Source organism: Sceloporus undulatus, chromosome 6 (assembly GCF_019175285.1).
Source record: "Sceloporus undulatus isolate JIND9_A2432 ecotype Alabama chromosome 6, SceUnd_v1.1, whole genome shotgun sequence".
In the NCBI taxonomy this organism is placed as follows: Eukaryota; Metazoa; Chordata; class Lepidosauria; order Squamata; family Phrynosomatidae; genus Sceloporus; species Sceloporus undulatus.
Genome location: NC_056527.1, coordinates 94,309,140 through 94,336,376, shown reverse-complemented (window position 1 = coordinate 94,336,376; position 27,237 = coordinate 94,309,140). Strand labels below are relative to the sequence as shown.

The following is a 27,237-nucleotide window of genomic DNA, read 5'->3' as shown; positions in this document are numbered from 1 at the left end:
TCAGAAAAAAAAACTTTGGTGTCACTCACAATAAACTACAATCCCCAGGATTCCCTAGCACTGAGCCAGGGCAGTTAAAGAGGTCTCAAACTGGATTATTTCTGCAGTGTGTCTTGGACCTTAAACTCAGAGTGTGGGAGAGGGAAAGAGGGCAGAAAGTGTTGTGGTGGTGGGTCCAAAACACACTCCAGAAAGAATCCAGTTTGAGATTGCTTTAACTGCCTTGTCTCAGTGCTAAGGAATCTTGGGGATTGTAGTTTATTGTGGCACCAGAGCTCTTTCTGACAGAGATAAGGCTCAATGTCTCACAAAACTACAGTTCCCAGGATTCCTTAGGACTGAGCCAGGGCAGTTAAAGTGGTCTCAAAAATGGGTTATTTCAGCAAGGTGTGGTTTGGACATGAAAAGTGGGGGCCTCAGAGACACACCCTCCACTGTAAGGAAGGCCAGGTTGGAGGAGCTCCCTATCTATCAGCAAATACACTCCCTCCATGTTGTCGCATGGAGATGACGTATGAAGAGAAAGGAGGAGGGCTGGCTCAGGGGGAGTTGGCTGTGGTTCCCCTTCTTTCTGTGTGTCTCTGTCTCTCCAAGGCAGACCCCATCTCCATCCCTCCCTTCCTCAAGATGCATCGCAGGGGGGTGGGTGCTGGAGCCATTGCCAAAAAGAAGCTGGCAGAGGTGAGTTTCCTTCCTCTTCCCCCCGGGCACCTTCCTCTCATCTCTCAACCTTCCTAGGCTGAAGAAAGAAAGAAAGAAAGAAAGAAAGAAAGAAAGAAAGAAAGAAAGAAAGAAAGAAAGGGTTTACTACCAATGTCTGCCTGAAGCCTTTGGTCCAAAACAAACAGGTGCCACAATAAACTACAATCCCCAGCATTCCTTAGCATTGAGCCAGGGCAGTTAAAGTGGTCTCAAACTGGATTGTTTCTGTAGTGTGTTTTGGACCTTTGACTCTTTTAATCTCAGATTGAGGGAGGGAAAGAAGGCAAGAGTGCTGCATTGGGTCCAAAAAACCAAAACAAAATAATAATGCCCCTGAGCATGTGCAAAGTGCTTTCTTCCCCCCTCCCTTTCTTGACTCTGAATCTGTCACCACAGTCCAAAACAAACTACAAAAACAATCCAGTTTGAGACTGCTTTAACTGCCCTGGTTCAGTGCTAGGCAACCCTGGGAATTGTAGTTTATTGTGGCACCAGAGCTGTTTCAGACAGAGAAGGCTCAGTGTCTCACAAAATGACAGCTCCCCACGATTTCTTAACATTGAGCCAGGGACATAGCTGGTGAAGTGCGGTTGAACAATGTGGGTGCATGTGGTTGTGTGATGATGCTATGAAATGTAATGTAATGTGGCTGTGTTTGTGAGAAAGGGAAGGGGAAGGATAATGTGAGGTGCTGCTGGCCCTGGGCTTCATCAGAGAAAGGCACTTTACTCCTGGTGGATAAGATTTTAGCCATAAATGGTTTAAGCCACAAAACAGTTATTAAAGTTATCAGTAATTTGAAAACCCTTTCATCTAAAATGCCACAATCATTTTGGAATGACATGACATGACTAGACAGGGCTGTGATCCAGTAAACAAGCAAAGCATTAACAGTTCTTAAGAAGTTGCTTAACTATATGCAGCAGGGCAGGTCCGTGAGGCAGAGAGTTACACAGCTTTGACTCTACAGTAAAGGCTCAGTTCTGGATGCTTGCCAAACAAACCTCCTTTGGATAAGGCACCCCCCACAGCACCTCCTATAATGGCCTTATAGACAAGAGCAAACATCCAGGATAAAAATAGGGCTTTGATTTTGCAAAGTGTTATCATTGTAATGGTCCAATATCCAACATATTTTTCCTTTGTAGGCAAAGTACAAGGAACGTGGGACAGTTTTGGCTGAAGATCAGTTAGCCCAGGTGAGATGTGGAAAGCAAGCAATGGTTACTCATGGACTTGGAGGGACGGCTGTTGGAAAGTTTGTGACCATATAAGCCTCTTCCTTTATTAGCCCAGGCTTCTATGCATAATGCATATTTAACCTGGAGAACCCATTGTTTCATGATATTGTCATTATCAAGGACATCAACCGTTTGGGAAAAGGATTAGAAAAGGTCTATAGTAGTGGTCTATTCTAACAGTTAAATTAGGCTTATGAGCTTCTTGTAACAGTTGGTCTCAGGATGATGAGATAAATGGTATGCTCATCTTATTCGATGTTAAAGTGCAGTCACTTTGCGGAGAAAAGCAGGCATAAAAGAACTTTGCAATTAATAGTTTGTTCTTGGAAATGGCCTTGGATAGTTCTTATATGTGATCTATCAGTCTGTTATAGTTCTGAAAGCTATAAATGAAGAGTATTGTTAATCTTGCAGGTCTAACCTAGTCTGTTTCTCCTTTGTCTTCCATGACTTCATTTACAGATGTCTAAGCAGCTGGACATGTTTAAAACTAACCTGGAAGAATTTGCCAGTAAACACAAACAAGAGATCCGTAAAAATCCCCAGTTCAGAGTCCAGTTCCAAGACATGTGTGCAACGATTGGTGTTGATCCGCTGGCCTGTAAGAATGGGGAACTGAGGGAGATGAATTCCTGATAGACTCTGCCACTTTAAGTTTTTATAATGAACTTGGACAATGTGTATCTTTCCAACTGCTGTTGGATTCCAACTCCCAGCACCTCAGCTCATGTAATCCATGGTGTGGTGTAGTGGAAGTTGCAGTGCAACAGCATCTAGAGACATGAGGTGCCTACTCCCATTATATGAGAATTTTTGTGTTTCCACTTTAAGAAGGAAGTAAGGAGAAGAAAAGGTGCATAATCATTTCTGCTAGATAAAATGTTTTAATTCAGGAATAAGCTATTACAATATCTAATAAGTAATAAAGCGTTTATCTTACTTGGATGCAGGTTTTGTTTAATTTCCATCCAAAAAAGGAATGTTGGGTGAATTCAGAATAGAAATGGGAAACATTTGGCTCTCCCATTGCTGTTGAATTCCATTTCTCATCAGCTCTAGCCAATTTGGCTAGTATTGGCGGTTCATGAGATTTGTAGTTCTGTGATATCTGCAGGGCCACATGTTCCCCACCCTGATATAAATTGTCAAGAATATCTAATCAGTAAATAAGAGATCATCCCAAATCACCATGTTAAATAAGTTCACAAAGGTTACATTAAAAAATTCTTCAGCCACGGAGTGGTTTCTAAATCTGTCACCTCCTGGATAACGCTAAGGGGTCTAAAATACAATCTAGAGCCTTAGTATGTGTTAATCTGGACATGCTTGTCGTCTATGACTACCAGAGCATACCTCAGTAGACCAGACAAATTGCCCAGTCCTTAGTCTCTTAGTCTCCTGCTTCTGGTCATTAGACTCATAGTTTTTATCACCTATGGTCATCAGGCCATATTCATATTATTGTTGTCCAGAGGGAAGGTTCTAGAAATTGTGAACAGGGCATTGACCAATGGAGACCTTGTCTTGTGCCTGATGAAAGTCAGTTACAATCTCTCCTTTGAATTCTGGCACTCTATAGATATGAGGTCTAGGATATTACACACCAACCACCTGGAATTTCAGACATGGTTCATGGGGAACAAAATGCAGTTCTTCATATAGTCATTTTTTTCACTTTCTTTTCTGCAGCTGGCAAAGGATTCTGGTCTGAAATGCTGGGAGTTGGAGATTTTTATTATGAATTAGGGGTTCAGATTATTGAAGTCTGTCTGGCTTTGAAGCACAGAAATGGAGGTGAGGATCATATCCAGCACATGATCTTCCAGGAGTGTGTGTCGGTCTGTGTCACTTCAGTTTCTCCCTACTCTCCCCCCACCCCACTTTTGCACTGTTTGTCAGTTTTACAAATTTGCTAACCATTATACTTTCATAATCGTTGATGGCATTCTTCTCTGTTTTTAATTGTTTTATAATTCAGATAGCTCTTCATCTTTTGTACATGTGTGTGAATTTGCATGGTATGTTTCCAGGGTGGACCTTTTTTGTTCGTTTTAATGCTCTATCTATAGAGCAATCCTCTATAATGGATTGCATTTAGTTTAACATCACGTTTACTCAGAATTAAGCCCCATCACCTTTAATGCGATGGACTTCCTGGTATGTGTGTACAGGATTCCAGTATAGGTTAAACACTATTAGCAGAGTTTGGAATGCATTTTTTAAAAAGAAGTTCCATAGTCAGAAGAAAGAAGAAATAGTTATTGTTAATATTATGACTTTAAAACAAAATCTTTACTTATATGTTCCTTGAAAGTAATTAAAATAGTTACTTTAAAAAACTCACGTTGGAGTTTTACAACCTGCTGGCCTTTGTTGCAGAACATGTTATTCTAGTTTGCCTTGTTGTTTCTTCCACACTTAGAACAGAGTACAAGACAGTGCTTTAACCATGTGATATTCTTTTTCCATAGCTACAAAAGCAACTAGAAAGTGCCGCTAGTTTCACTACAAATCAGTTGGCATTATCCCTCATCAAACTACAGTACACTCAAAATATTAAGGCTCTTTTCTACTACACAATTAATATGATTCTTCTTTAACAGCCATGCCAACATCATGTGCAGTTTTAGGATTTGCACTTTAGGCAGGGGCATTTTGGATTCTTAGTCAGAAAGCTCTATTTCCTCCTTAGTCTACAAAGCTCAGGATTCCATAGGATGCAAGCATGGCAGTTAAAGTGGAATGATCATAGGGCTCTAATTGTGTGGAGTGAAAGACCCCTTAGTTAATTATGTCATAGTGATTGCAAAAAAATAATCATTTTCCACCAAGTAGTTACTTATAATCAGGTATTCTCAAGCTCTGCTATGAAGGCATTATAAAACTGTATACGCCGCCGCACAGCAATGATGTCCTGGTGACGTCCTAGGGTTGTGGGGGGTCTGGAAAAGGTGCCCCGAGGCAACCCTAGCATGTCGCCAGGACGTGCTAAAGGGCCCGTCTGTCGAGGGCCACAGCTATGGCCATCTGTTCAAGACTGTCACAATGTTCAGTTCGATCCAATTATTATTTATTTTCAGACCTTCCCATTCAGACATGAAAGGCCTGGCATGGTGGGACAAGGGTGTCAAAATGCACTTTCCAATGTCTTCACTATGCATATAGTTTCATAGAGGTTTGGCTGTGCCTGGTTCCCACTGAAATCAGTGAGAAACAAGCTGGGCTTGATTTCACTGCAGGTAAGTCATCCCTTGCCATTGGCTGTGCTTGCTAGGGCTGATGGGTGTTACAGTCCAACAACATCTATAAGACTGCATGCCCCCTTAGCCCTATTATGTAGGATTGTCACTTTGGTCTGCTAATACAGTGGGTTGGATTCAGATTTCTCAGGTCTGTGGCTGGGCATTGACATTCTTCCTCTTTCTCTATCAGGGCTGATAACACTGGAGGAACTCCACCAGCAAGTGCTTAAAGGAAGAGGGAAATTTGCTCAAGACGTCAGCCAGTAAGTACTGTGTTTGAGGACCCTGTGGTCTCTGGTTAAATACATATTCATAATCTCAGGGTGCGTGAAGGAAATCAGTGCAGTAAATTTGATTAGCCTACTTTGTTGTAGCTGGCCAGACTGAGGGCAGGTTTCTCCTGCAGCCTCTAAGTATGTGTATATTTAATGTTTTTATTTGTATCTCAACTTTCTCCCAAAATGGGACTCAAAGCAGCTAGTCATCTGCCCTCAGCCATATGGTGGAAGACTCTGTGTTGTTGACAGTATGTATGTATATATGCCTTCAGGTTGCCTGCCAACTTATGGCAATCCCATTAATTTCTTAAGATTTTATTAGGCAAGGGATACTCAGAGTTGGTTTGGCCAGTTACTTCCTCTGAAATATACAGCCTACAGCACCTGGCCCATCCAAGTACTAACCAGGGCTGACTTTACTTAGCTTCCAAGATCAAAGAGGATCTGATTGTTGACAGTTGACAGTTGTTGGGGATGCGGTGGCTTATTAGATAAGACAACAATTCTGACGATAGGAAGATTGAAAGGTTGGCATTCGAGGCCTGAGGCCTGCATAATGGGGTGAGCTCTAGTCACTAGTCCCAGCTTCTGCCAACCTAGCAGTTCAAAAGCATGCAAATGCAAGTAGATAGATAGGTACCACTTCGGTAGGAAGGTAACAGCATTCGGTGCAGGCATCCTTGCCACATAACCACTAGAGTTGTCTTCGGACATCGCTGGCTCTTTGGCTTAGTAACAGAGATAAGCACCACCCCCTACAGTCAGTTATGACTAGACAATTAGGTCTAGGGACTACCTTTAGCTTTACCTTTTTGTTGACAGTACAGAACTAAAATCAAGACATTGTGCGGCCTGAGGTATATTGTGCCCCTTCCCCAATCCCACACCATGTACAGAAGCCAATTGGACAGAGAACAGAATTTAAGCTCTTGACAATATTTTTTATTTTATTTTATCTTATCTCTACGCTGCCTTTCTCCCAAAAGTGACCCAAGGCAACTCAATATAAAAACAATATTGGAAGTAAAATTCTGTTCTCAGTCCAATTTGACTTTTGTACATAGGCAAAGATGGATGGGGAGCAGAATCTTGTCTCAGGCCACAAAATGTCTTGATCTAGTTCACATTCCAAATGTATTTTAACACCTATGAGACCTAGAAGCTTGTATTAGTGTGCGTTATGTGTTCTAAATGAAAAGTGTGATATTATGAAAGCTCATTTCTGCACTAAGTGCTTTATTCTGTGGCTTCTGAAGAATCACAAGATGTACTAGGCTGACATTTTTATGTTTCCTGAATTCATGCCTAGCCTTACTTTTCTTTTTCTGGCTCTTCAGGGACGATCTCATCCGGGCGATTAAGAAGCTGAAAGTTCTAGGAAATGGCTTTGGGATCCTTCCTGTTGGTGGAACATATCTGATCCAATCTGTGCCAGCCGAACTGAACATGGATCACACTGTCGTGATACAGCTTGCTGAGGTACTTATGCAAAGAGAATGAGCCAGCATGAAACTGAGCTGCCTCTTGCCTCTCTAGTTATTCCCAGGAAGTCTTTTATTTCCAATAAACACCCCAGGATCAAACCATATCTTAATACAGAATATGTAGCATGGGTCTCCCTGTCTGTTTTTGTTTTACTTGGAGCTAGAACATGATGTAGGGGCTGATCATCTGCATTTTGACTTCATGGGGAGTCAGAATAGGCAAACTGGTGGCTTGCAGTGACATCACTAGGGTTGATGTCACCCGACGCAGTAACTCATGGTGTCACCTTCCCATTGACTTCCTCCTATTTCACACTATACAGAATCCTTAGTAATGCTTTTTTGCACTAATGTTACTTGTAAATCATAATTCCCATATACTACCAAATGTAATGCTAATAGTTGTGACATAAACTAGCAAAATTAAAATTATACCTTCAAATTACAATGTCATATGCATAACCTAAAAGTATTTACTTAGACATAGTGAAGATTTGATTAAAATGTAATGTTTTTAAAGAAAAATTTAAAAAGAATAAAAAATGAAATTTATTTTTTAATTTTAAAAGTTAAAATTTTGAAATTTGAAATTTTAATTTAAAAAATTCTGGGGCCTCTCCTTTCTCCTCCCACTGAGCTTCACCCCACTCCCAGCAACTCTTAAAATTTTAAATGGAAGCAAATGAATGTCACAGCCCGTTTCTGTCAAAAGGTAGATGTTTGAGGAGCAGTGGTGTCTCCTTAGGGATACAAACAAAGGCCTGTTACAGACAGGCCAAAATAACCTGTTGGGCTGGGACTTGGGAGAGCCAAATTTGAGTCCGCATTGAGCCAGGAAGTTTACTAAGTCAAATTTCTCTCAGCCTGGTCTTCATCACAGGGTTGTTGTGTGGATAAAGTGAAGAGGAGGAAGGTCATATCTGGTGCTTTGAGCTCATTGGAGGAAAGGCAGAATAGAAAACTAAAAACTTACCTGACTTGCAGCTCACCCCTTTGTTATGAAAGCAGGTTAAGTTTCCCTGCTGTCTGCTGTACTGCATTCCATTCCAAGATACTGTACAAGCAACTGAGCAGAAGGAGGAATGGGAGGTGGAATTTTCTCTCTTTGCAAGGTGTGCGTGGAAGACAGTTATCTTATATTTATGAAGATACAAAGCTGCCTAATACAGAGGCAAGCCACTGGGCTATCTTAACATGGGGACTGTCTCTTCCGCCCAGTGTTCAAGTAAGAAACCCTTCCTAGACATGGCTTCAAATTATAGATGCTGGAGTGTGATCCCAGAACCTTATGCATGCCGAACTTGTTTATTAGTTACGTACCTTTTTACCCACTTATTAAAAATATATATTGTTGTTGTGTGCCTTGAAGTCTTTTCCAACTTATGTCAACTAAGGTGACATAACTATCATGTAACTAATAAAAAAGTTACAACTATCATGGGTTTTCTCTTTGTTCAGAGATTTGCCATCGCCTTCCTCTGAGGCTGGGAGAGTGCGACTTGCCATAGGTCAACTAGTGGGTTTTATGGCTGATCTGGGAATTGAATCCTGGTCTCCAGAGTCATAGTCCAAAGCTCAAATCAGTATATCATGTTGGCTCTCAAAAAAGATTTATATTCTGCCCTATATCTAGAGATTTCAGTGTTGGGTAGAGGCAATAAAACATTAGACAATCAAAGCAATATGGAACAACAGTTTAGAACAGAATATAAAGTACAATGAACCAAGCTATAATAATTAAGCCTGAAAGCTTTGATAAATGGCCATTTATCCCCTTGCCTTTCCACCCATGAACTCAAGGCACCATGAATGGCTTTCCTGCTCTCTGGTTTATCTTCACAAGAACTATTTGAGATAAGCCGGAGGGGGGGGGAGTGATTGGTCCAAGGTAATCTGGTGAATTTCATGGTTCAGTGGAACCTGAAATCTGAACAGGGCTCTGACCGATACGCCAAGTTCTGTTTTCATCTACAGCTGATCTGTGAACCCTTGCTAACCAAAAGGCCTTTATTCAGTGTCACTGTCTGTCTGCTGGTCCAACTTTTAAGCTTATCTTGTTTACATTCAGCGGACAGCCTTTAAAACTGCTGCTTTGTCTGTTCTCCATTTCAGAAAAAGGGGTATGTGACGGTCAGTGAAATCAAGTCAAGTTTAAAGTGGGAGACAGAGCGAGCCAAGCAGGTGCTGGTAGGTAAAAAACAAATATATTAACCCGTTCTGAGAAAACAAGCCCAAATTTGTCAGCAAGGAAACTCCAGTATTGCACTGGAAGTAGTTTATTTGCTGGTTTACCTATCGTTATATTTGTGGAGACAAATACAGACTAGAAATGTGTTCTTTTTCTTCTATCATTGGCATAGGAGTCCAAGGAGAACATTTCTATCCAGGCATTGAGGTAAAATTCCACATATATACTCAACCTGTATACATAACTTGGCTTGGCCTAAGATTATCATGTTTGATGTATGAAAAATATACATTATTCAGAAAAATTACCGATTGAACTTTATATTAAAAAAAATACAGAGCTACAAGGTCATGAACAGTTAACACCTGAACTATAAGGAGCCTTTTTGGTTTTCTTGCTTTGAGAAGCAGAGAGCACTGTCCCCACTCAATAAAAACTGAAGAAACTATCAACGTTAGTCAAACAGAGACAATTATTTTATGTTTACTAGTTCTCCATGGTGTCAAGCACATATAAAACACTTGTTCCTGTAAAAAGAACTGAGAAAAGAAAACCAATGCTAGCAATTGTAGTGGCATGATATATAAAACCTCTTACAGGTGTTAGAAATGATTTTGAGGAAATAATAATGTGAACATATTGTCTTAACCATTTTATTCATGCTAAAAGAAAATACTTCATTATTCATTTTTTCAATATTTATGGGGGGAGAAAACTGTGTGGGGGGGGGGGGGGGACTGGTTATTTTCCTGATTTTTCTCTCTGGCTTTCACATTTCTAGTACCAACCAATCTGTGATAAGATTCTTTCTCTTCCCTTGCTTAAATACAGGATCACCTACTGAAAGAAGGTATGGCCTGGCTTGATACCCAGGCTCCATCAGAACCACAGTACTGGTTGCCTGCCCTCTTCACAGAGCTTTATTCTCAAGAAATCACTCCAGAAGAAGCAAAGGAAGCCTTACCTTGACAGCTGAGGAGGAGATGGGGTGAACTGAAAATTTTCCATTAAATGGATAAGCACCTGATGTTAGTGACATAAAACTGAGTGGTATTGAATCCCTTTGAATTTTTGTTCAATGTCTTTATAAAAAGTGTCTGCATAATTAAACTCTGCAGGCAGATTGGACATTGAACATGGGGTATTATGGCATTTTCTTGGCAAGATTTGTTCAGACAGGTTACCTTTGTCTTCCTCTGAGGCAGAGAGAGTGTGACATGCTCAGCAGGTTTCCATGGCTCAGTACGGATTCAAATTCTGGTCTCTCAATGTCCTTGTCCAACACACAAACGATTACACCATGTTGGCTCTCATTATAATAAATAATAATACTTTTATTTTTATCCCGCTTTTCTGTGACAGGACAATCAAAGCGGCTCACAACATATTAAAATATTCACATTCAACATTATGTTCCAAATTCCTCCCCCACTTAAAATAGGATTAAACATGATACAGTTAAAATTGGAGATTAAAATATTAATAACACAATAAAAATATAACGTGGACAGAGTGGTGGGATAATACATGATGTGAGGGGCTATCGTTCTGTGGCCGCAGTAACACCATACCACAACCAAAAACTAAGCCTTTTAATTGTAGAATTAGTGGTGCAAGTAGATGTGATCCTGATGTCAGGCAGAGGCTTCAGCTGGCAGATTTTATGTGCCACATCGGCAACTGTAGGCCTCTGGATACTGCGACTTCCATCATTCCTCATCATTCGCTGTATTGATGGCAATTGTCTGAAGGACCACAAGGTGTTCAGCCTTGCCTTAAGAGTAGTAGAATAGGGGACAGTTCTCACTTTAGGGACAGCAGTCCAACTGATAGGATTTCCTGCATGTTTCTCAACAACATGTAGAACTAACATTTCACAATAAGCTTTGCCTAGCAAACCCTCTGGATCTGTTTGGATGTGTCTATGTAAAAATGTCCCATAGGTTTTCTAATGGAAACAAGTAAATAGACTCTGCTTCCATGAATTCCTTTGTGCCCTGGGGCCTAGGGGAGGCCTTTTCCATGTCTGGGACACTTTCAGTTGAGTCTATCAGCTCTTTTCTTGTGAAAGGAATGGAACAGAGGAATACTTCTGTTTTGGACCCTTGAAGCAGGGAACCTTTGAGCCTCCCCAACATTTGGGAATTCAGCTCCCAGAATCTTTTCCATTGGCCATGTTGCCTGAGGCTTGGGGGACTCAAAATCCAAAACATCTGGAGAGCCACAGCCATTTCTGCCCTGTTGTAGGCATATGCAGGAGGTGAGTAATGCGTGGAGGGGCAGGCAACCTGATGTACCTTGAACATTTGGATGACAGCGCCACTAATTCTTACTCCACATGGGCAATTCTAAGTCTAACACCACATTGCCTTCTCCAACAAAGGAGGCTGACATTGGGAAGAGAGGCCCCGAGTTACTAGCGATGCCACCATCTTATGAAATCTGAAAAATTATTAGTCTGATAAAGCCCTTCCTTTTTGGAACTACTCTGAGCTTCTGTAACAAGGATGGGGAACATCAGGCCCCTAGGCCAAATCATGCCCTCCTGGATGGCCAACACAACCTTCCTCATTACAATACTGTTTGGTGAGCTAAGGTTAAATATGTGCCTTCAAGCTGCCCATTGACTTAAGGCAACCCTATGAATTTCACAGGATTTTTTAAGGCAAGAAGTACTTGGAGGTGGTTTAAGATTGCCTTCCACTGAATATAGCCTACAGCAATCAATATTCCTTGGCAGTTACCATTCCAAGTACTAACCAAGCCTGAGTCTGCTTAGTTCAGATAAGATCTGTTGCCTCCAAGGTATTTAAACTCATTTTTGGCCTTCCCCATTCACTCTTACCTCAATACATCATCAGAATGCAGCTCCACAGAACTTCTCTGCAATTGAATTCAGCCCTTTCTCTGCAGTAAACCACCAAATAGCACACACAAAAAACTTCAGATCCTGCCAAAACAAACTTTATTGCACAAAAAACCCTTTATGTACAATTCTATATAAACAAGATTTCGTTATTTGAAGACCCTTGTGCATTTATTTTTCTTTTCAGCTTGTTAGGCCTAAAAGTCTGTCACTAAACATTTGTCTAGATCAGTCATCTAGGATTGTCACTTTTTGAAATGGAAACATTCAGAAAATGGCTGACAGATGACTACGGGCAACTAGGAAACCATATTCCATTTTTCCCTTACATCCACATGCGAGCCGTGTGAAAAACGAACAACCACATAAGGCATTTTCACGTTTTGTTTTGTATGTGTGTGTTTTTAAAGGAAATGTATGCAATGGTTCAACAGCCAACATGCATCTGGAATTCTGGTCTCAAAAATGAACAGGTGTTCTGACTTGGGAGCACTAGAGTGTGGGTGACTACAGAATGGGGGAAGCCAAATTTACACAATTGGCACAGTCAAGAGAATATAAGGCCTACTACCTAAGTCCTACTGATTTCAGTGGGACTTAAAATATTAACTGTGCATTCAAGTCCCGTTGATTTCAATGAAGGGGGAGGAGGGGAGGGGTTAAGCACAACTGACATCTGCTAGATTGCACCTCGTGCAATTAAAATAAACATGATACAATTAGGTCTGCCTTGCAGGTACCTCCTTCACAAGGCATCAAAATGCAATCTTGCATTACAGTGCTTCTGTTTGATTCCATCAGCAATTCATAACTTTTAGAGATTCTTTTTCCCCTTGTGATTTTGGTAGTGGGGAAATAATCCTATCCCATCTCAAATGCTAACAGGAAAGGTCCTGAATAGTTTTAAGCAGCAGTTCTTTCCTTATTCTCAAAGCCAGAGAGATGCAAGATGAGCTGGAAGATTGTTTGCCAGCTGACAGGTAGGGCCTACTAGCATATGTGCATGTCCAGAGGCAGGTGGGAAGGAGGTTACCTGCATAGTTGCATGTGCCCAAGTAAGCTGAACGCAAACCTTCCTACCAGTCTGGCACCTTCCCCAGTTCAGCTCTGGATTAGGGTGTGCATCTATAGGCTCAAAATGTTCTTCCAGTTTTCAAACAATTTAAAGCCATTTCTAGAAAGGAAGAAGAGGGGAAAGCGCACAAGGTTTCTGGATATTTCTGTCTAAAAAATAAACTAAAAAAGGTTACCAGCTGGGAGAACAGCTGTAGACAAATCAATCTTCAGAAGGTGTATCCTTCAAGTTGCAGCCTTATCTCTCTGTGTCATAGTGGAGCAATCTGAGAAAGGATTTATGGCAGATTTGAGAGTAACACACACATAATCCCATAATTCACTTTAAACAGACAGTTTTGTCGAAAGGAGACCACATCCTTCAACAGAGCATTTCAATGGTTCCTATTTGCTCCCCGGGCTTACAGTCAGATTCAAACTGACACTGTTCAGGTTTTACATTACTTGCATCTTTTTGACATCACTAAACAAAAATTGGAAGCCTAATTGCATGGATGACAAAGCATGTTGTCAAGTCAAAGTTTCCGGTAAACATGGCTAGGTTTCCTTTTTTGCTGCTATTATCCCCTATGCTCTCTTCTCCTGTGAATACTATCAGTAATACAGAACTGTTTCTCCTCTGTAGTTTTCCCTTTTCCTGAATTGGAACAAAAAGCCTTCCTCCAAATTAAATGCAATTTATAGGACTGACTTCTTTCTGGGAACTACTAAAAATAATGTTTTAACATGAAATAAGACAACATTTACCAGTTGTTGCTCTCTTGAATTTTGGATTTCTTTTCTTCCTTTCCCAACTGAAATTCAAGGGCTGGCGGGGGGTGGGAAGCTCAACAAATGAGTAAAGCTTTGAAAATTTAAATTGCCATAAAGCCATTCCCGCAAAAGCTCCTCCTCTTTGGTCTTTCTAAGACACACAAAACCAACCCAACTAGAAGCTATGACAAAGCAAATATGAAAAATTTGGTGGTGGTGGTGGGGGGGGGGAACTTGTTTATATAGCTGTCAAAAAGTGCTTTAACAGACTTGATGGCTGGGAGTCCACCATGGTGTGGAGGCAAGCCAGAAGGGAGGTGCTAAGAAGAAGCAGTATGTTTTGGAACAGAGGCGATGAAACTGAGAGTCATTCTCGATCTCATGCTCTTTTAGAATCAAGAGGGAGGGAGTTGGGCAGGAGAAGACAGAAACTCATCCATTCATCACAGGTTCTTCCAGAATGCCTTTAAGCCATCAGCTCGTAAGTTCTCCAATGGAGAAAAGGGCCATTTTCAAACTATAGCCTGTGACAAGCCCAGTTCAGTTTTAGCATCAAATCCTCTTTTTGTTTTTAAACAGCATGTACCAGAGCACTGAAGGAGATGACTGAAGGATGCTTCTCTGCCCATGTTCTCTCCACTCTGGAACTAGACTGGTTCTCAGGTCTAGCCGGGATCCTCCACAGTGTCTGGAGTCAGAAGATCCCCACCCCATGTCTTGGATTCCCAAGCAATTAGGTGGGAAATCTCTAAGCCTTAATGCTGCCTTGAGTGTCTGTCTCTGTTTCAGAGGAGCTGCTCTCTGAGTCTATGTCTGGGTTCTCCTGCTGGTGTTTCTCCTGAACCTTGAGACGGATTCCTTGCAAACGCACTAGAAGGGACTGGTAGTCAAAGTGTCCTCGCTTTTCACCAAAAGGATCCTGGAAGGGGAAAGATCTGATTAAAACCAGGAAAGGCAGCAAAGGAAGATCTGGATTTAATTTGCTGTAGATGTTTCAAATGATTCATTATTTAGCAACTAAACAACAAAATAACTCCCTGTCCTTAATTGCCACAGGTTTGTAAAATAAAGCATCCTATTGTACCCTCATTAGAAGTCTTTAATAACCCATTTTTTAGCTAAATCAAACAATCACCAGACTTGAGCAGTATCTGTTGTTCATATTTAGCTCCCAGTGGCAGGGATTCCTGTGTTTCAATCCACTCTGACATCTACAGAGGGGGAAAGGGATGAAGGGAGATCCATATAATGTAATATCCCTCCATGCACAAAATATCAGCATACCAAAGAATGCTTCTCCACAACTTGTTTCCTTAAAAAGGAAAAAAATAAATAAGAGAAGTGCTCAAATATACAGACACTTCCGTCATGCAATCTGAACAGGCAGAACCTAGCCTCAAATGAGCCATCCTGGTTTGCTCATTGTATAGTTCAGTTCTAGTTTCATTTGGGCCAATGTTGAACTTCTGACATTCTTTTGAAAAAGCCCACAAAATATATTTTGTCCTCATTTCTACCTATCCAAAAATAGTAAGAGTCATGAGTAAATTGTATCTCAGGTTCAAGGGGTGAACTGAAAAAACTCACAGAACGTTATCTTCAGAGGCTGAAGCTTCACAGAAGCTTTTCCCAAACTTCAGAGAGAGCAAATCTTTCAGCTCTATTCCCTTGGCTTGACTCTGTTCCAACAGTCAGGATGGATTTGAGTCTCCCATTATCTCTCACTGCAATCTATTCACTTCCGGTGCTGACAACAGACCAGGCACTGGTTATTTCCTCTAATTTACAACTATCTGAATCCCACTTCTTAAATCGGACAGCAAAGATGGCAACTTATTTTCTCTGTATTTAAAATAAGCCAGTCCTCAAGAAATCATATCCCTCAGTGCACTCACCATTTCATCCTTACCTGCATTGTCTGTCCTTGAAGATGCAATCTCTCTTTGCACACCCCCTCGTAGAAGTCGTAATACTCCATAAAGGACTTCTCCATAACTCCACTAGCAAACAAAATCAACAAAGAATAAGGCCACATAACAAGAATACAATGGAAAATTTATTCAGGGGCAGAGGGAGGGGAATAACCTACTGTGGGCTCCTGAAAAATTGTGATTTCTAAAAAAACATAATTAGCTAACTCAATAGCCTAAAGCATTTCAAACCTACTATCCCAATATGCCCCACAGAAATTTTGTAAGGGCATACATTTTTCTTTTCATATGCTACACAGAAAAAATCTGTACAGGGAAGAAATTCTGCTATAAGTATGAAAATAGTAAGGCTCACCATATTTTCAGTCTGTCATGATGGATTTTCTATGGCCATGTTTGCACATATGATAAGCCCATACTTTAGAGAATCACAAGTTAGCTGCAGGTGCGCACTGCCCAATTGTTCCATTTTGCTCCTCCCAGTAGTGGGAGCAGCTTCAATAATAAGGAACTAACCAGGAGTGAAAAGCAAAATCTTATGTCCCAACTGAGACTTCTGATGATCACTTCCAAAACAAGCCAGAGTATGGCAGCTGGACTCAAGGAACTAGTCAACCAGCCCCCAAATCTACCTATACCATATTCTCTTTCAAGGAGAGGGAGGAGGAGCATGAATCCTAGGTCATTCCATCATATGCAAGGAACCAGAAGTACCTGCCACATACACACTGCAGAAACTCTTCACCTTGAACTCTCCTACTGTATTTTTCAACAAAATTGTTCTAAGCACCTTTGAGAGGCACCTGGGTGGGAAAATGGGTCCTAACAATAATAGTATAAGCTATGTTTTGCAGTGTGGCTCTAAGACACTGAAAATTAACTCTGTACCTATTTTAAAATCCTGATACACAGTACTCTAGATCTCTCAGGTTTCTATACCCCATGGAAAGGAAAAAGCACTATTTGCAGAATGCTAAGAAATCAAGTGATGAGACGTGAACCCCAACAAAGTTCCTCCAATCTTTGTACAAGTCTATCTGCAATTTGATTAAAAGATTACAAAATTGGTAGTGAAGGTGGAAGGGGTGGAATACCACACAACACCAGAAATAGGGATATCTGTAGCATAAGTACAAAAGGATATGAACTGCAGACACTATTTGACAAACATACTTAGAATCTACCAACCTGTTTTTAGTGGCAAACATAAGCTGGAACACTAAAATAAGTGAAGACTGTTAGCACCAGGTCATGGGGTTCCCACTGGCAGGTATACTTCCTAAGCATGGACAAGGAATGGCTGGGACAGAGCTTGGCTTAGTTAAGGACAGAATACATGATTTAAACTGCTGGGACCCACAGCACATACCGTAAAGGCTCCGGACATGGGCATTTCCCTTCTAGCATGTCACACACGGCTACTCTGATGGTCTCGTGCCGAATGCACTCATTATAATTCTTACTGTCTCCTGGATGCCTTTCCTGAAAGAGATCAATTACCAAAGAATACCTTGTTTAAGCTTTTTAATTCATACAGCCTATAACCCTGAGCATATCCCACCCAGAAGAAAAAGAGTGTGAAAGAAAGAGAGAAGAAAGAAGGTGAGAGGTTCAACTATTACTCAATGTACTTTCCTCATCATGAGGGCACTTAGCTCTGCCCAACTCTGTCTTTGTTCTCCTGACATGGAAGTGATGTGTCTGAAAAGAACCTCCTGTTCACCTGGAGACCTTCCATGCTGGGAAAGCAGGAGCAAAGAGAATGGAGCTAAGTGCTCTCTTGCTCCCACCTTCAGATAAGCATGCAAGGTAATACCTGAATTAGGCTAAAGCCTGGGAATACCTCTAAGCTGTTAATTGTCTGTTGAGAATGACAGTCAGTGACCTCAGTCAATCACTGACATAAGTGTGGATTTATAAATCATACTTATACAGAGCTGTAATGCTTGAAAGATAAACCAAGGAATATATTTCCAAAGTGGGAAGCTCTACTATAGAACAAGGATGAAAAGTCTCCAGCTATCTCAGGCCTCAACAGACCAGCATAAAGAGCCAGCCTCGGGGCAGAGTGGGGGCGTGGCATCCGCCTGCCAGCCACCTGGTCACCATCGCCATGACCAGATGGTGGGCGATGGCATGCTGGAAGGCACAGTCCGTACATGCGCTGCGCTGAAGAATAAGCGAACAGGCACCACTGCTGCGATTAGGGCACCCTTTCCAAGGCACCAAAGAAGCCACTTTTGTGGCTTCTTTTTGTACCACGGAAATGCCAGGTTGGAGCTGCAGTGCGTAGTTGCCGTGGCCCTGATCTGGCAACGAAAGGCAGTCTGTTCAGCCCCTCAGTCACTTAGGTGTCCTCCTCCTTTCCTGACTGGTATGATGTGGAAGAATGAATCAAGCTGCCTCAGGATTCAACTGCAGCCTTGAGGCTATAGACGAATCTCCTTTCTTCAGTTTCCGCAATGACTGGGGAAGGGGTAAAAAAGCTTGCTTGAAAGTCACTAATATCTGGATTAAAAATGGGAAAAACAATCTGTAGCCCTGATTCAGTACACAAAGTGGTCACACCACTCAGCCAGTGCTTGAAGGAGCAGTTCTATGAACCATCCATGTCCCTTTCTCCCTACCACTTGGCAAGGGGTGTGATCAACTGAACAATGGAATGAAGTTTGATTTAGTCAGAAAAAGGAGCTTCATGTAAGCAATACAGTTCTTCACTTCTGTTTCAGAAACCTATTTATTTGATGCAGATGTATTAGTTGCCCTAGAACAAATTACTTTTTCACCTCTTCACAATAAGGCAAGATTCCCAAACCTCTCTGGTCTAAACCCACAGAACAGCTTGGAGTGGCAGGACTCATGCACTGTAGATAAGGAGTGTATAAAGGCTACAACAAAGGCTGGAAACACAGGCTGACAGCACTTTTGGATCCAGCCCTCAACCTCCCTTTGTTGTGTGGTAGTTATGCTTAAAAAGTCAATCCAAACATTATCTTTTTCACCTTTAAGCCTAATTTCCACTCAGAGGGTTTTGTGGAGATGGCAGGCGGCAAATGGGGATAAAATTTTTAATCTTGCCCTTCTTAACACTGTTCCTGCTGAAATTCCTTCTCCTGCATAGCAGTTAGACTTTGGGGTGAGGGGAGAAAAGGGTATGATTTGTGAAAAACAGATCCTTTTTAAAAACTAAGCCTAACTACAATGGAGGGAGGAAAATCCAAATCCAGTCCAGCCTACCTGATGTGGTTTTGTTATTATGTGCCTTCAAGTCAACTCTGACTTATGGTGATAAGCGTTTTCTAGCAAGACTTATTCAGAGGTTTGCCACTGCTGTCCTCTGAAGCGGAGAGTGTGACTTATTGAACATCACCCAATGAATTCTCATGGCTGACCAGGGATTTGAATCCTGATCTCCCATTGACTAGTTTAGCACTCAAGGCACACTACCATAAAGTGTAGTCCCTGAGATATTCCACTCGAGGGAATATGGCCCTTGACATAAAATGGTTCCCCACCCCAGGCTACAGCACATGGAATTCTACAATGTGTTTTTACTTTCCTCCCTATCAACTGTAAGAAACTTTTTAACACTATGGAAAGCAGGTAAATTGGTGGAAACCTTTTTGGTTACACCTATGAAGCCCTATATACAGTAGTTTAAGCCCAGATTATCTGAAACACTGTGTTTTCCCATATGAGCCTGACCAAGTCTATAATCTTTGGGGGAGAGCTCTCAGTCCCACCACGTTCACAGGTCCATCTGGTGAGGACACAGGAAAGAGTCTTCTTGGTGGCTGCTCCCAAGGTTAGCCTCCCTCCCTGCCCTCACCAGCTGGCAAAAGACTTTTTTATTTAAACAGACAACTTTTAATTGGTGGTGGCAAAAAGATCATTTCATGGAGTGTTCTGAGTGAAGGTAAAAACCTTTACTATATCTTGAATCTGTTTTCAACTGTTTCAAATTGTTTATCTCCCCCCCCTTATTTGTGTTTTATATTGTTTTAGCTATATTTTGTCTCCACCTACACAGCTAGCAGTTTTGGTATCCATATAGGAAAATGTGAGATATATATAAATACATAAACAATAAATAAAACCTGTTATACCTGTGAAGCACAGTGTCTCCTTGAAAAAGGTTTTTCTGGGATGGAGTGCAATGGACTCCATTACTTTGCCACACTACAACTCCGTTCCCTGCCCCTCCCAAGCAAGCTGTTGTTCCAGCCACTTTGATATACTGTGACAAAAAATACCACAACCTGCATCAATCTAGAAATCAGCCTTCTTACCTGTTCAAAGCCAGGTTCATTGTGATAGGGGTTCTCAGTCATTAGGGACTGTATGGATATAAGGACTGAAGAAATACTTTGTGCAGGACTCCAGGCTGGTCCAGTCCAAGTGCTGCAGGACAAAAGAGCTGGATTTTATTTTCACACACAGAAACAACAATATTTGTATAATAGAAGATTAACAATGTGTGGAACTCAGTGCATTTTACTTAAGGTGCAACAAATCTGGAGAAACCAAGCTTCCTTTAAAAAAAAAGTGTTCTAGTCCTCAAGAAGGTGAAAAAATGACATGTTGGCAAAAATAAATTTATGAGCCATTAAATATGCCACTTATGAAATTGGCTATTGATTTCCATAACTGAAGAACCGTTTTGGACTTTTGGTCACTTTTCTTTGGTAGACGTATCGGGTTACTCTTCTTTCTGCAGATGCATGCAGTAATCTTCAAGAGTAATCCGTTGAGCATCACATAACAGCAGTGGACAGGCCAAAGCGACTAGGAGGTGGAGTAACTCCCCTTTTGCTCCAGCCAGTACTTATTATCTGCAACTTGGGAGAGTTATTTTGGACTACAGCTCCCAGAGTCTAGCAGGCAATCCATCCTGATCTAAATAAAAAGGTTTGTTTATTCCTCATCTCACACATACACCACAGACAAGCCCGAGTTGGGCAATGGGCAGAGAATTCAACATCCTAAGAATCTCAGCATTGAAAAAAAAATAGTTTCTAACCTTCATTGTTGCAAAGATAAGAAGTGTGCTAGAATTCTGAACTCCTGGGACCTCAAAATATAAAATGTTCAGCAGCCAGGGCTCAAGGTTTCAGCTTTCCACAGAACTCCTTGGTTTCCCCCCATTATTAGTGGAAGTAGTACACACATATAGGTAAATATGTCATAATTTACACAGATAAGACATTCCAAATTTTCTTGGCAACAGAATCTTGATCTATGTTGTCTTTCTTTCTTTCTGAGAATATACACATATTACTGCATCCATGCCTCACTTCCTAGAAATTATCCAAAATACCATAAAAAGTTTGTCTGTATCATACTATGGTGCTTGCTTTTGCTACTATAGCCTTTTTCATGGTGCTGCTGAAGGAAGTGGCTGAGGCACACCCAGGCCATGCTCTCTACACAACCATCTCTCCCAATGTGGTAATCACTGGATGTTTTGGACCACAAGTCTCATCAAGCCCAGCCAACAAGACCATCAGTCAAGGCTGTGAGAGTTGAAATTTAACATATCTGGAAGGCACAATCTTTGAGAACCTTGCTTTAAAGCATCTAGACAAAGGATGTTTTATTGAGTCACCAGCAGTTGGTTCTTAACAAAAGCAGCTAATGAACAATTTCTCTTCTTTTTTTAATCCATCAGCAGTTGGAACCTGTCAGAGAAAAGAACCGCTGGGGTCGGCCACAGCCTTAATGCTTTCAAAGTGTATCATTCCCCCAAGGATGACAGAAACTGTAGCTGACCAAATCAAGTTGGGAGAAGTCGTCCTACTCATAGGCATTGGATGGGATGTGATTTACTAACTTTAAATATTGACCAAAGGTTATGTGATTCCGCAAAACAGATCACTGGGGGATGGTGGTGATTTATTTTATAAATGTATTTTAAAACATTTATTTATTTATTTATTTATTGTAAGATGCCCTGAGCAGTTTTCCAAAAAGAGATCCAAGAAATAATGCTACTGCTAACAACAATAAGTTATACAATATATGAAAGAATCCATTCTTAGGTACTATGGTATGGCAGATTACAGGTTATCAGTATCCCTTCTCCTGGTCTTGTTTTAGTAGGAGTGCCTAGCAGAAAAGCCATATTTATCCCCCTTTTAAATTTTTTTTAAAAAATCCAAACATCGTATTTTGAAATGGATTCTGTCCCTATTTTTTTTTTAAAAAAAAAACCTTATCTTCCCTAGTGTGAATGAGGAACAGGCAAGATCGCATGAGTGAGGGAACTTAAAAATGAATGGTTTTGTGGATTCTAAAAATACAGTGCTTTGAAAACTAATCTTTAGCAAGCAATATGACACAGAGGGGTATGTTCTTCTACTTTTCGTTGGATGTTGAATAATCAAATTAAAGATTAAAAATGAAAACAAAAAAACACACTATACTATACAGAATCACGCAGATATTACTTGCAAAGACAGTACTGAGGCTTTGGCAACAAGAGAGTTGCATGCAGAAGCGCAGCCCTCCCCCAAACACCCACCTGGGCTGCCCCAAGGCCTGAAGAAACAACAACTCAAGTTGCTCAGCTCCTTACCCTAGAATACTGAGGCAGACCTTCCCATTGCGGTAGAAGTTAGGGTTAAATCTCACTGTGTTATTCCCGGTTGTCATCAGTTTGACTCGTGGCGGATGGATGGGATAATCTGGAGGACAGCGAAACAGGAACAAGAAGAAACCCCCTTCGTAAGGCGTGTCAAAGGGGCCTGTGATCAACGCATGAATCTGCAAGAGAAAAGCCCAGCTCGCGCAAACACTTCCGATTGGGTGGAACACTGGCAGAACCTGCGCAGGACGCAAGCCAGCCACTAGTAAGAAATCAAGGGTGGCTGCCTTCCCTGGCCAACAGGAAAACTCAAGATAGCTCTCAGGAGGTCAAGGGTGTGAATTTCAGGCTTCATGCACAAAGACAAGGTGATTAAAAAAATGGTTTTGAACCATGCCCTTTCACAGTGTGTGGGGTGGACAATGGAATTGTCTTTTTCAAAATCCTCACAGGAGCTTCTAGAACAGTGCCTCTTAGGCTATCTGATGTTGGAGACTGGCATTTCCCCCTGGCCATGTTAAAATGGCTACTTCAATCCTACTTGAATTTTTAATGGGGTGTTTGTGGGGTGAGGAGGGAATCCCTCAAACAAAGAATGATCCTTGGAGAGGATAAATGGGACTGGTAATTTCTCTTAAAGGAAAAAAAATGGATAGGGCTGCCCCTGTGCTGTGCTTCCAAGCAGAATATTCTTAGTTGATGTGTAGCTTGTTAAACAGCTTCACTGTGTACAGAATAAAAGAGGGTTCAAAGATAACAAGCCAATTTTTTAAAAGTGTGAGTCAGGAAAAGGAAATGGGGAGAAACACGCTCTAGTTCTCACAATGGGTAGCCCATCTACAAGGCAGCTTTGTTATCCACATCTCTGGTCAGAGACGACAACACACTTTCAAGGCTTAAGCAATGTTCATATGAAAAGGGGGAAATAGGGATTGCGAGTGTTCCTAATTACTTCTATAGGGCCACAGATGAGGGTGGCACTTGACAGTGCGACATAAACTAGAGACAAATGCTGGTATTCACTGACAAAGCCCTGAAGGTGTTGTGGTCAGGTTACTTAAAGGATTCCCCCATCCCTTACGTACCTTCCCATTCATATAAAACAATTTCCAGAGCCATTCCAAATGAGACAGACAACTGTTCAAGAATAGGGGTTTTCAGTGGTGACACCCAGAATGTGGAATGCCCTCTCCACTCAGTAGGTTGTCTGCTTGCTTTGACTTTTACTGTGGCTTTTACCTTGGCTTAATTTTATTCTAGTATCCATCCACAGCTGGACCAGGCAGAAAAAGGCAAACACAGACAAACATATGAGAACCTGAAGAGGCTGGACACTTTAATGTGGCCTTTACAATCCACCTTTTCTTGCTGTAGCCTCTGGCACAGCAAAGTGATTTTAGAAATCTGGGTATAAATGGTCTGATCCCTTTCCTGCAAAGTTCACGCAAACTGCAGAAACAATTACCTGGGAGCAACCTCATTTGAATGTCTCTGTTTGAGAACAACATGCTTATTTTTTCTTGGCATTTTCAAACTCGTCTCCCTTTTCCCTCTACTTCTCTTTCCTCTTTTCCACTGTACGCCTGAGATGAGATGTTGTGCATTGTATTTTGATTTACACACAGCATCTTGGTATTAACTGGAAGATAGTTATGTACTACTTGTTCTAATAGTATCCTCATACTCTCATTCTTCCTCGTTTTGATTTGTTTTTTAGTGTGAGCAGAGGACAAGCTGAAAAGCATTGTTAGATGTGACATAAGATAGAGAGACTTTGTGTGAATATCACTCTGTGATAGAACAAGATAACTAGTTTCTCTGCTGCTCTTTCCAGCGGTTGCTGACTAAATTGAATTGCAAGTCAAGGTGGCATGCTGTAATACAACATCCGCCTTCTAAAACCAACAGGCATGCATCCCTTCAATAAGAGGCAATACAAAAGAAACCATTCATATGCCACTTACCTTGGTCATATCGTGGGGATCAGGCACAACAAACATTCCAGGAGGTGGCTCCTTATATATTGACATGATATCTCTGGAGGGGAAAATGAAACAACAAGCATTCAGCTAAGTGCTATCTCCCATGCATCTAGCTTTCCACTGCAGTTCCCAAAGCCTCTGACTTAATTCTTTAGAAACAGGCCTCTTCAAATAAAACAACAAAAACACACCAGAAAATGCAAGTCCTCATAGTGCAGTGGTTCCCAACCTTCCTAATGCCGTGACCCTTTAATACAGTTCCTCATGTTGTGGTGACCCAAACCCATGAAATTATTTTCATTGCTACTTCACAACTGTAATTAAATAGGTGTTTTCCAATGGTCTTAGGCGACCCAAAGGGGTCCCGACACACAGGTTGGGAACCACTGTCACAGTTAAAGGAGTCTTCCCAAAATATTCAACCCCCCCATGAGTACTTATGTCATGCTTTCAGCAGATTCCCGCCCCCTGCTCTTATACTTGGTTTAATTTAGAGCAATACTCAATTCCTCATTTGTCCCAACTTATTATATTCTTCACTCCCAAGGCATGGCATCTCTTTATGGGAAGCCCCCAAACAAAATTCAGCATACAACCATGGGAAAACCCACGATTGCAAAACTGTGGAAATGTCATGATTCAAGCTTCATCTACTTCAGGACCCAAAGGGGATGGGCGAGGAGAAAACATAACAGGAAGGCCCATATCACCCCTACTGCAACCTATAAAGAACTCTTCCCCAAAACATTGTGCTCCTAGTGAGTGTACACAGGACCGTTTTTTGGCTTGAGCTACACACAGCCAGAGTGAAAGTGGGTGGCCAGAGAAGTCAAGCTAGTTTACAAACCACTTCCTGCTCACAGAATAATGAACAAGGGCCTGTTACAGACTGCCAAAATAAAGCTGCTTCGGGTCTCTTTGGAGGTATGCTACTTAAATGATGCATGGGTCCTAAGAGTCCGGAGGTCGCGCCAAAGCCACACTCCGTTCCTAAGCACTGGAGGGCAGCTTTGGTGCAGCTTCCGGATTCTTAGGATGCATGCATCATTTAAATAGCATACCTCCAAAGAGACCCGAAGCAGCTTTATTTTGGCAGTTGTAACAGGCCAAGGACAGTTATAAAAAGCCAAACAGACTGGCCTGGCACTCTCTGCTATACATTTTAAAGAAATGCCTATAGAACTTTACAGGCCAGAATTTAGGAAAGTTACTTTTTTAGACTCCGGCTCCCAGAATGTCCCAGCCACTTTTCCAAACTCTGACCTAGGCCTTCTGATGCCTGTTCTGGCCCACCAAGAACCATATACTCCATGGCCAAGGAGTTCTAACATCCTTCCAAAGAAGTCAGGTGGAGGAGGCAAGTCCACTTTTCTTCGAGGCTCCCTTGTTTGTCCTGACAATAAAGCTTTTGTTTCTGGGATTACATAAAACTGGAGAAACTGTCATAGGAGCAAACTGAAGCTGTCCCTCTTCCTTGCTGTCTCCCTCCAGGCATTTCATTTTCCTGCATCTGTTTTGGGACTACAGAGGCAGAGAATATCCAGTGCCTCGTTCTCTAGAACGTCCCACACAGATTTGACCAAGTTGCTCTGGGCCCTCTTTGTCTGGCTGAAAGGCTATGGAATTCTGGGAACTCCCAGAATTCCACAGCCTTTCAGCCAGACAAAGAGCTAAAGCGGTACCAAACCGAGTTATTCCTCCTATACAGCATCCGAAGTGCACCCTCACCGTTTGATGCGGAGGAGGCAAGCGGCGCTGGGCCTCTCTCCGTCCCAGTCTCCGCTGGTGGTGGGGTCCCAGAAGGCCGAGTGCGAGAGGAGCACTCCAGCGGCGGCTGCGGCTGCAGCGGCGGAGGGAGGGATCCCGGCCACAGCGCTCCCTCCGGAGCCCGCCGCTGTAGCCGCCGCCGTCGCTGCTGCCCCTCCTCCGCCCGACCCCAGTCCCGCCACGGCCCACAGCTCTGCCGGCAGGAACACTCCCGGACCCCCGCCTCCGGATCCCGGCCCGCTCCCCGCCGGGGCCGCCAGCGCCGCCGCTTCCTCAGCCGCAGGACTCTCCGCCATCATCGCCAACAGACGCTACTTCCGGGAGCTCCGACGCCAGCGACGCTAGGCCACGCCCACCGCTAGCCTTGACGCTCCCTGACCACAGAGTGCCCTAATCCTAGAGCGTCCCCCACACTGCCCGCTTCTTCCGGTGTGTGGGGAGTGACGTCAGAGAGGCCTGCCTTCGACTTCCGGTTCGGAGTAGCCTTTTAGTTGGGCAGAGAATAAGGTCCAAAGCACACTGCAGGAATAATCCAGTTTTGAAGCCGCTTTAACTGCCCTGACTCAAAGCTAGGAATTGTGGGAACTGTAGTTTTGGGAGACATCTAAGCCTTCTGTGCCAGAAAGAGCTTCTAGCGCCACAATCAACTACAGTTTGTTATTATTATGTTGGGATATGAGGTTTTGTATGTATTCTTTTGACTGTATTTCATGAACAAATACAGTTCTATTATTTTACATTTCCCAGAATTCCCTAGCACTGAGCCAGGGAAGTTAAAGCGGTCTCAAACTGGATTATTCCTGACGTGTGTTTTGGAGCAAGAGAATGGAGAGCGTTGGGAGGCGAGGCCAGAGCGGGCTGCCCAGATGCGTCCTCCTTTACCCGGACGCGTCCTCCATTACTGGTGGCACAGTGGTTAAGTGTTGGCACTGCAGCCATTCGCAGCCACAAGGTTGTGAGTTCAACCCCAGGCAGGCAGACAGGGTCGACTCAGCCTGGCATAGTTTTCTCTGGGTCTTTCAGGCTGTGAGGCCATGTTCTGGAAGGGTTTATTCCTGATGTTTCACCAGCAGCTGTGGCTGGCATCTTCAGAGATTACAACAGCAGAAGGGCTCTGTGTGTGTGCGCATATATATATATATATAT

General features: G+C 42.3%; 2 protein-coding genes across 3 annotated transcripts; one reads left to right on the top strand and one right to left on the bottom strand.

Annotated features, from left to right (window-relative positions):
* Positions 1-513: 513 nt before the first annotated feature.
* On the top strand, positions 514-10,270 carry SNF8 (SNF8 subunit of ESCRT-II). Of its 2 annotated transcripts, XM_042474104.1 has the most exons (9): positions 514-681; positions 1,851-1,901; positions 2,406-2,544; positions 3,633-3,737; positions 5,376-5,448; positions 6,801-6,942; positions 9,060-9,134; positions 9,308-9,342; positions 9,967-10,270. In XM_042474104.1, the coding sequence occupies exons 1-9, from the start codon at positions 628-630 to the stop codon at positions 9,977-9,979; spliced, it is 687 nt and encodes a 228-aa protein (XP_042330038.1). In that variant the 5' UTR covers positions 514-627; the 3' UTR covers positions 9,980-10,270. The 2 variants fall into 2 exon arrangements, with proteins under 2 accessions (XP_042330038.1, XP_042330037.1); XM_042474103.1 differs by lacking the exon at positions 9,308-9,342.
* A 1,813-nt stretch (positions 10,271-12,083) lies between these two features.
* UBE2Z (ubiquitin conjugating enzyme E2 Z) lies at positions 12,084-26,435 on the bottom strand. Its single transcript, XM_042474101.1, has 7 exons — positions 26,053-26,435; positions 24,307-24,379; positions 22,334-22,521; positions 20,049-20,160; positions 17,129-17,241; positions 15,738-15,828; positions 12,084-14,747 (listed from the first exon to the last, which is right to left on the bottom strand). The coding sequence occupies exons 1-7, from the start codon at positions 26,388-26,390 to the stop codon at positions 14,577-14,579; spliced, it is 1,086 nt and encodes a 361-aa protein (XP_042330035.1). The 5' UTR covers positions 26,391-26,435; the 3' UTR covers positions 12,084-14,576.
* Positions 26,436-27,237: the final 802 nt, after the last annotated feature.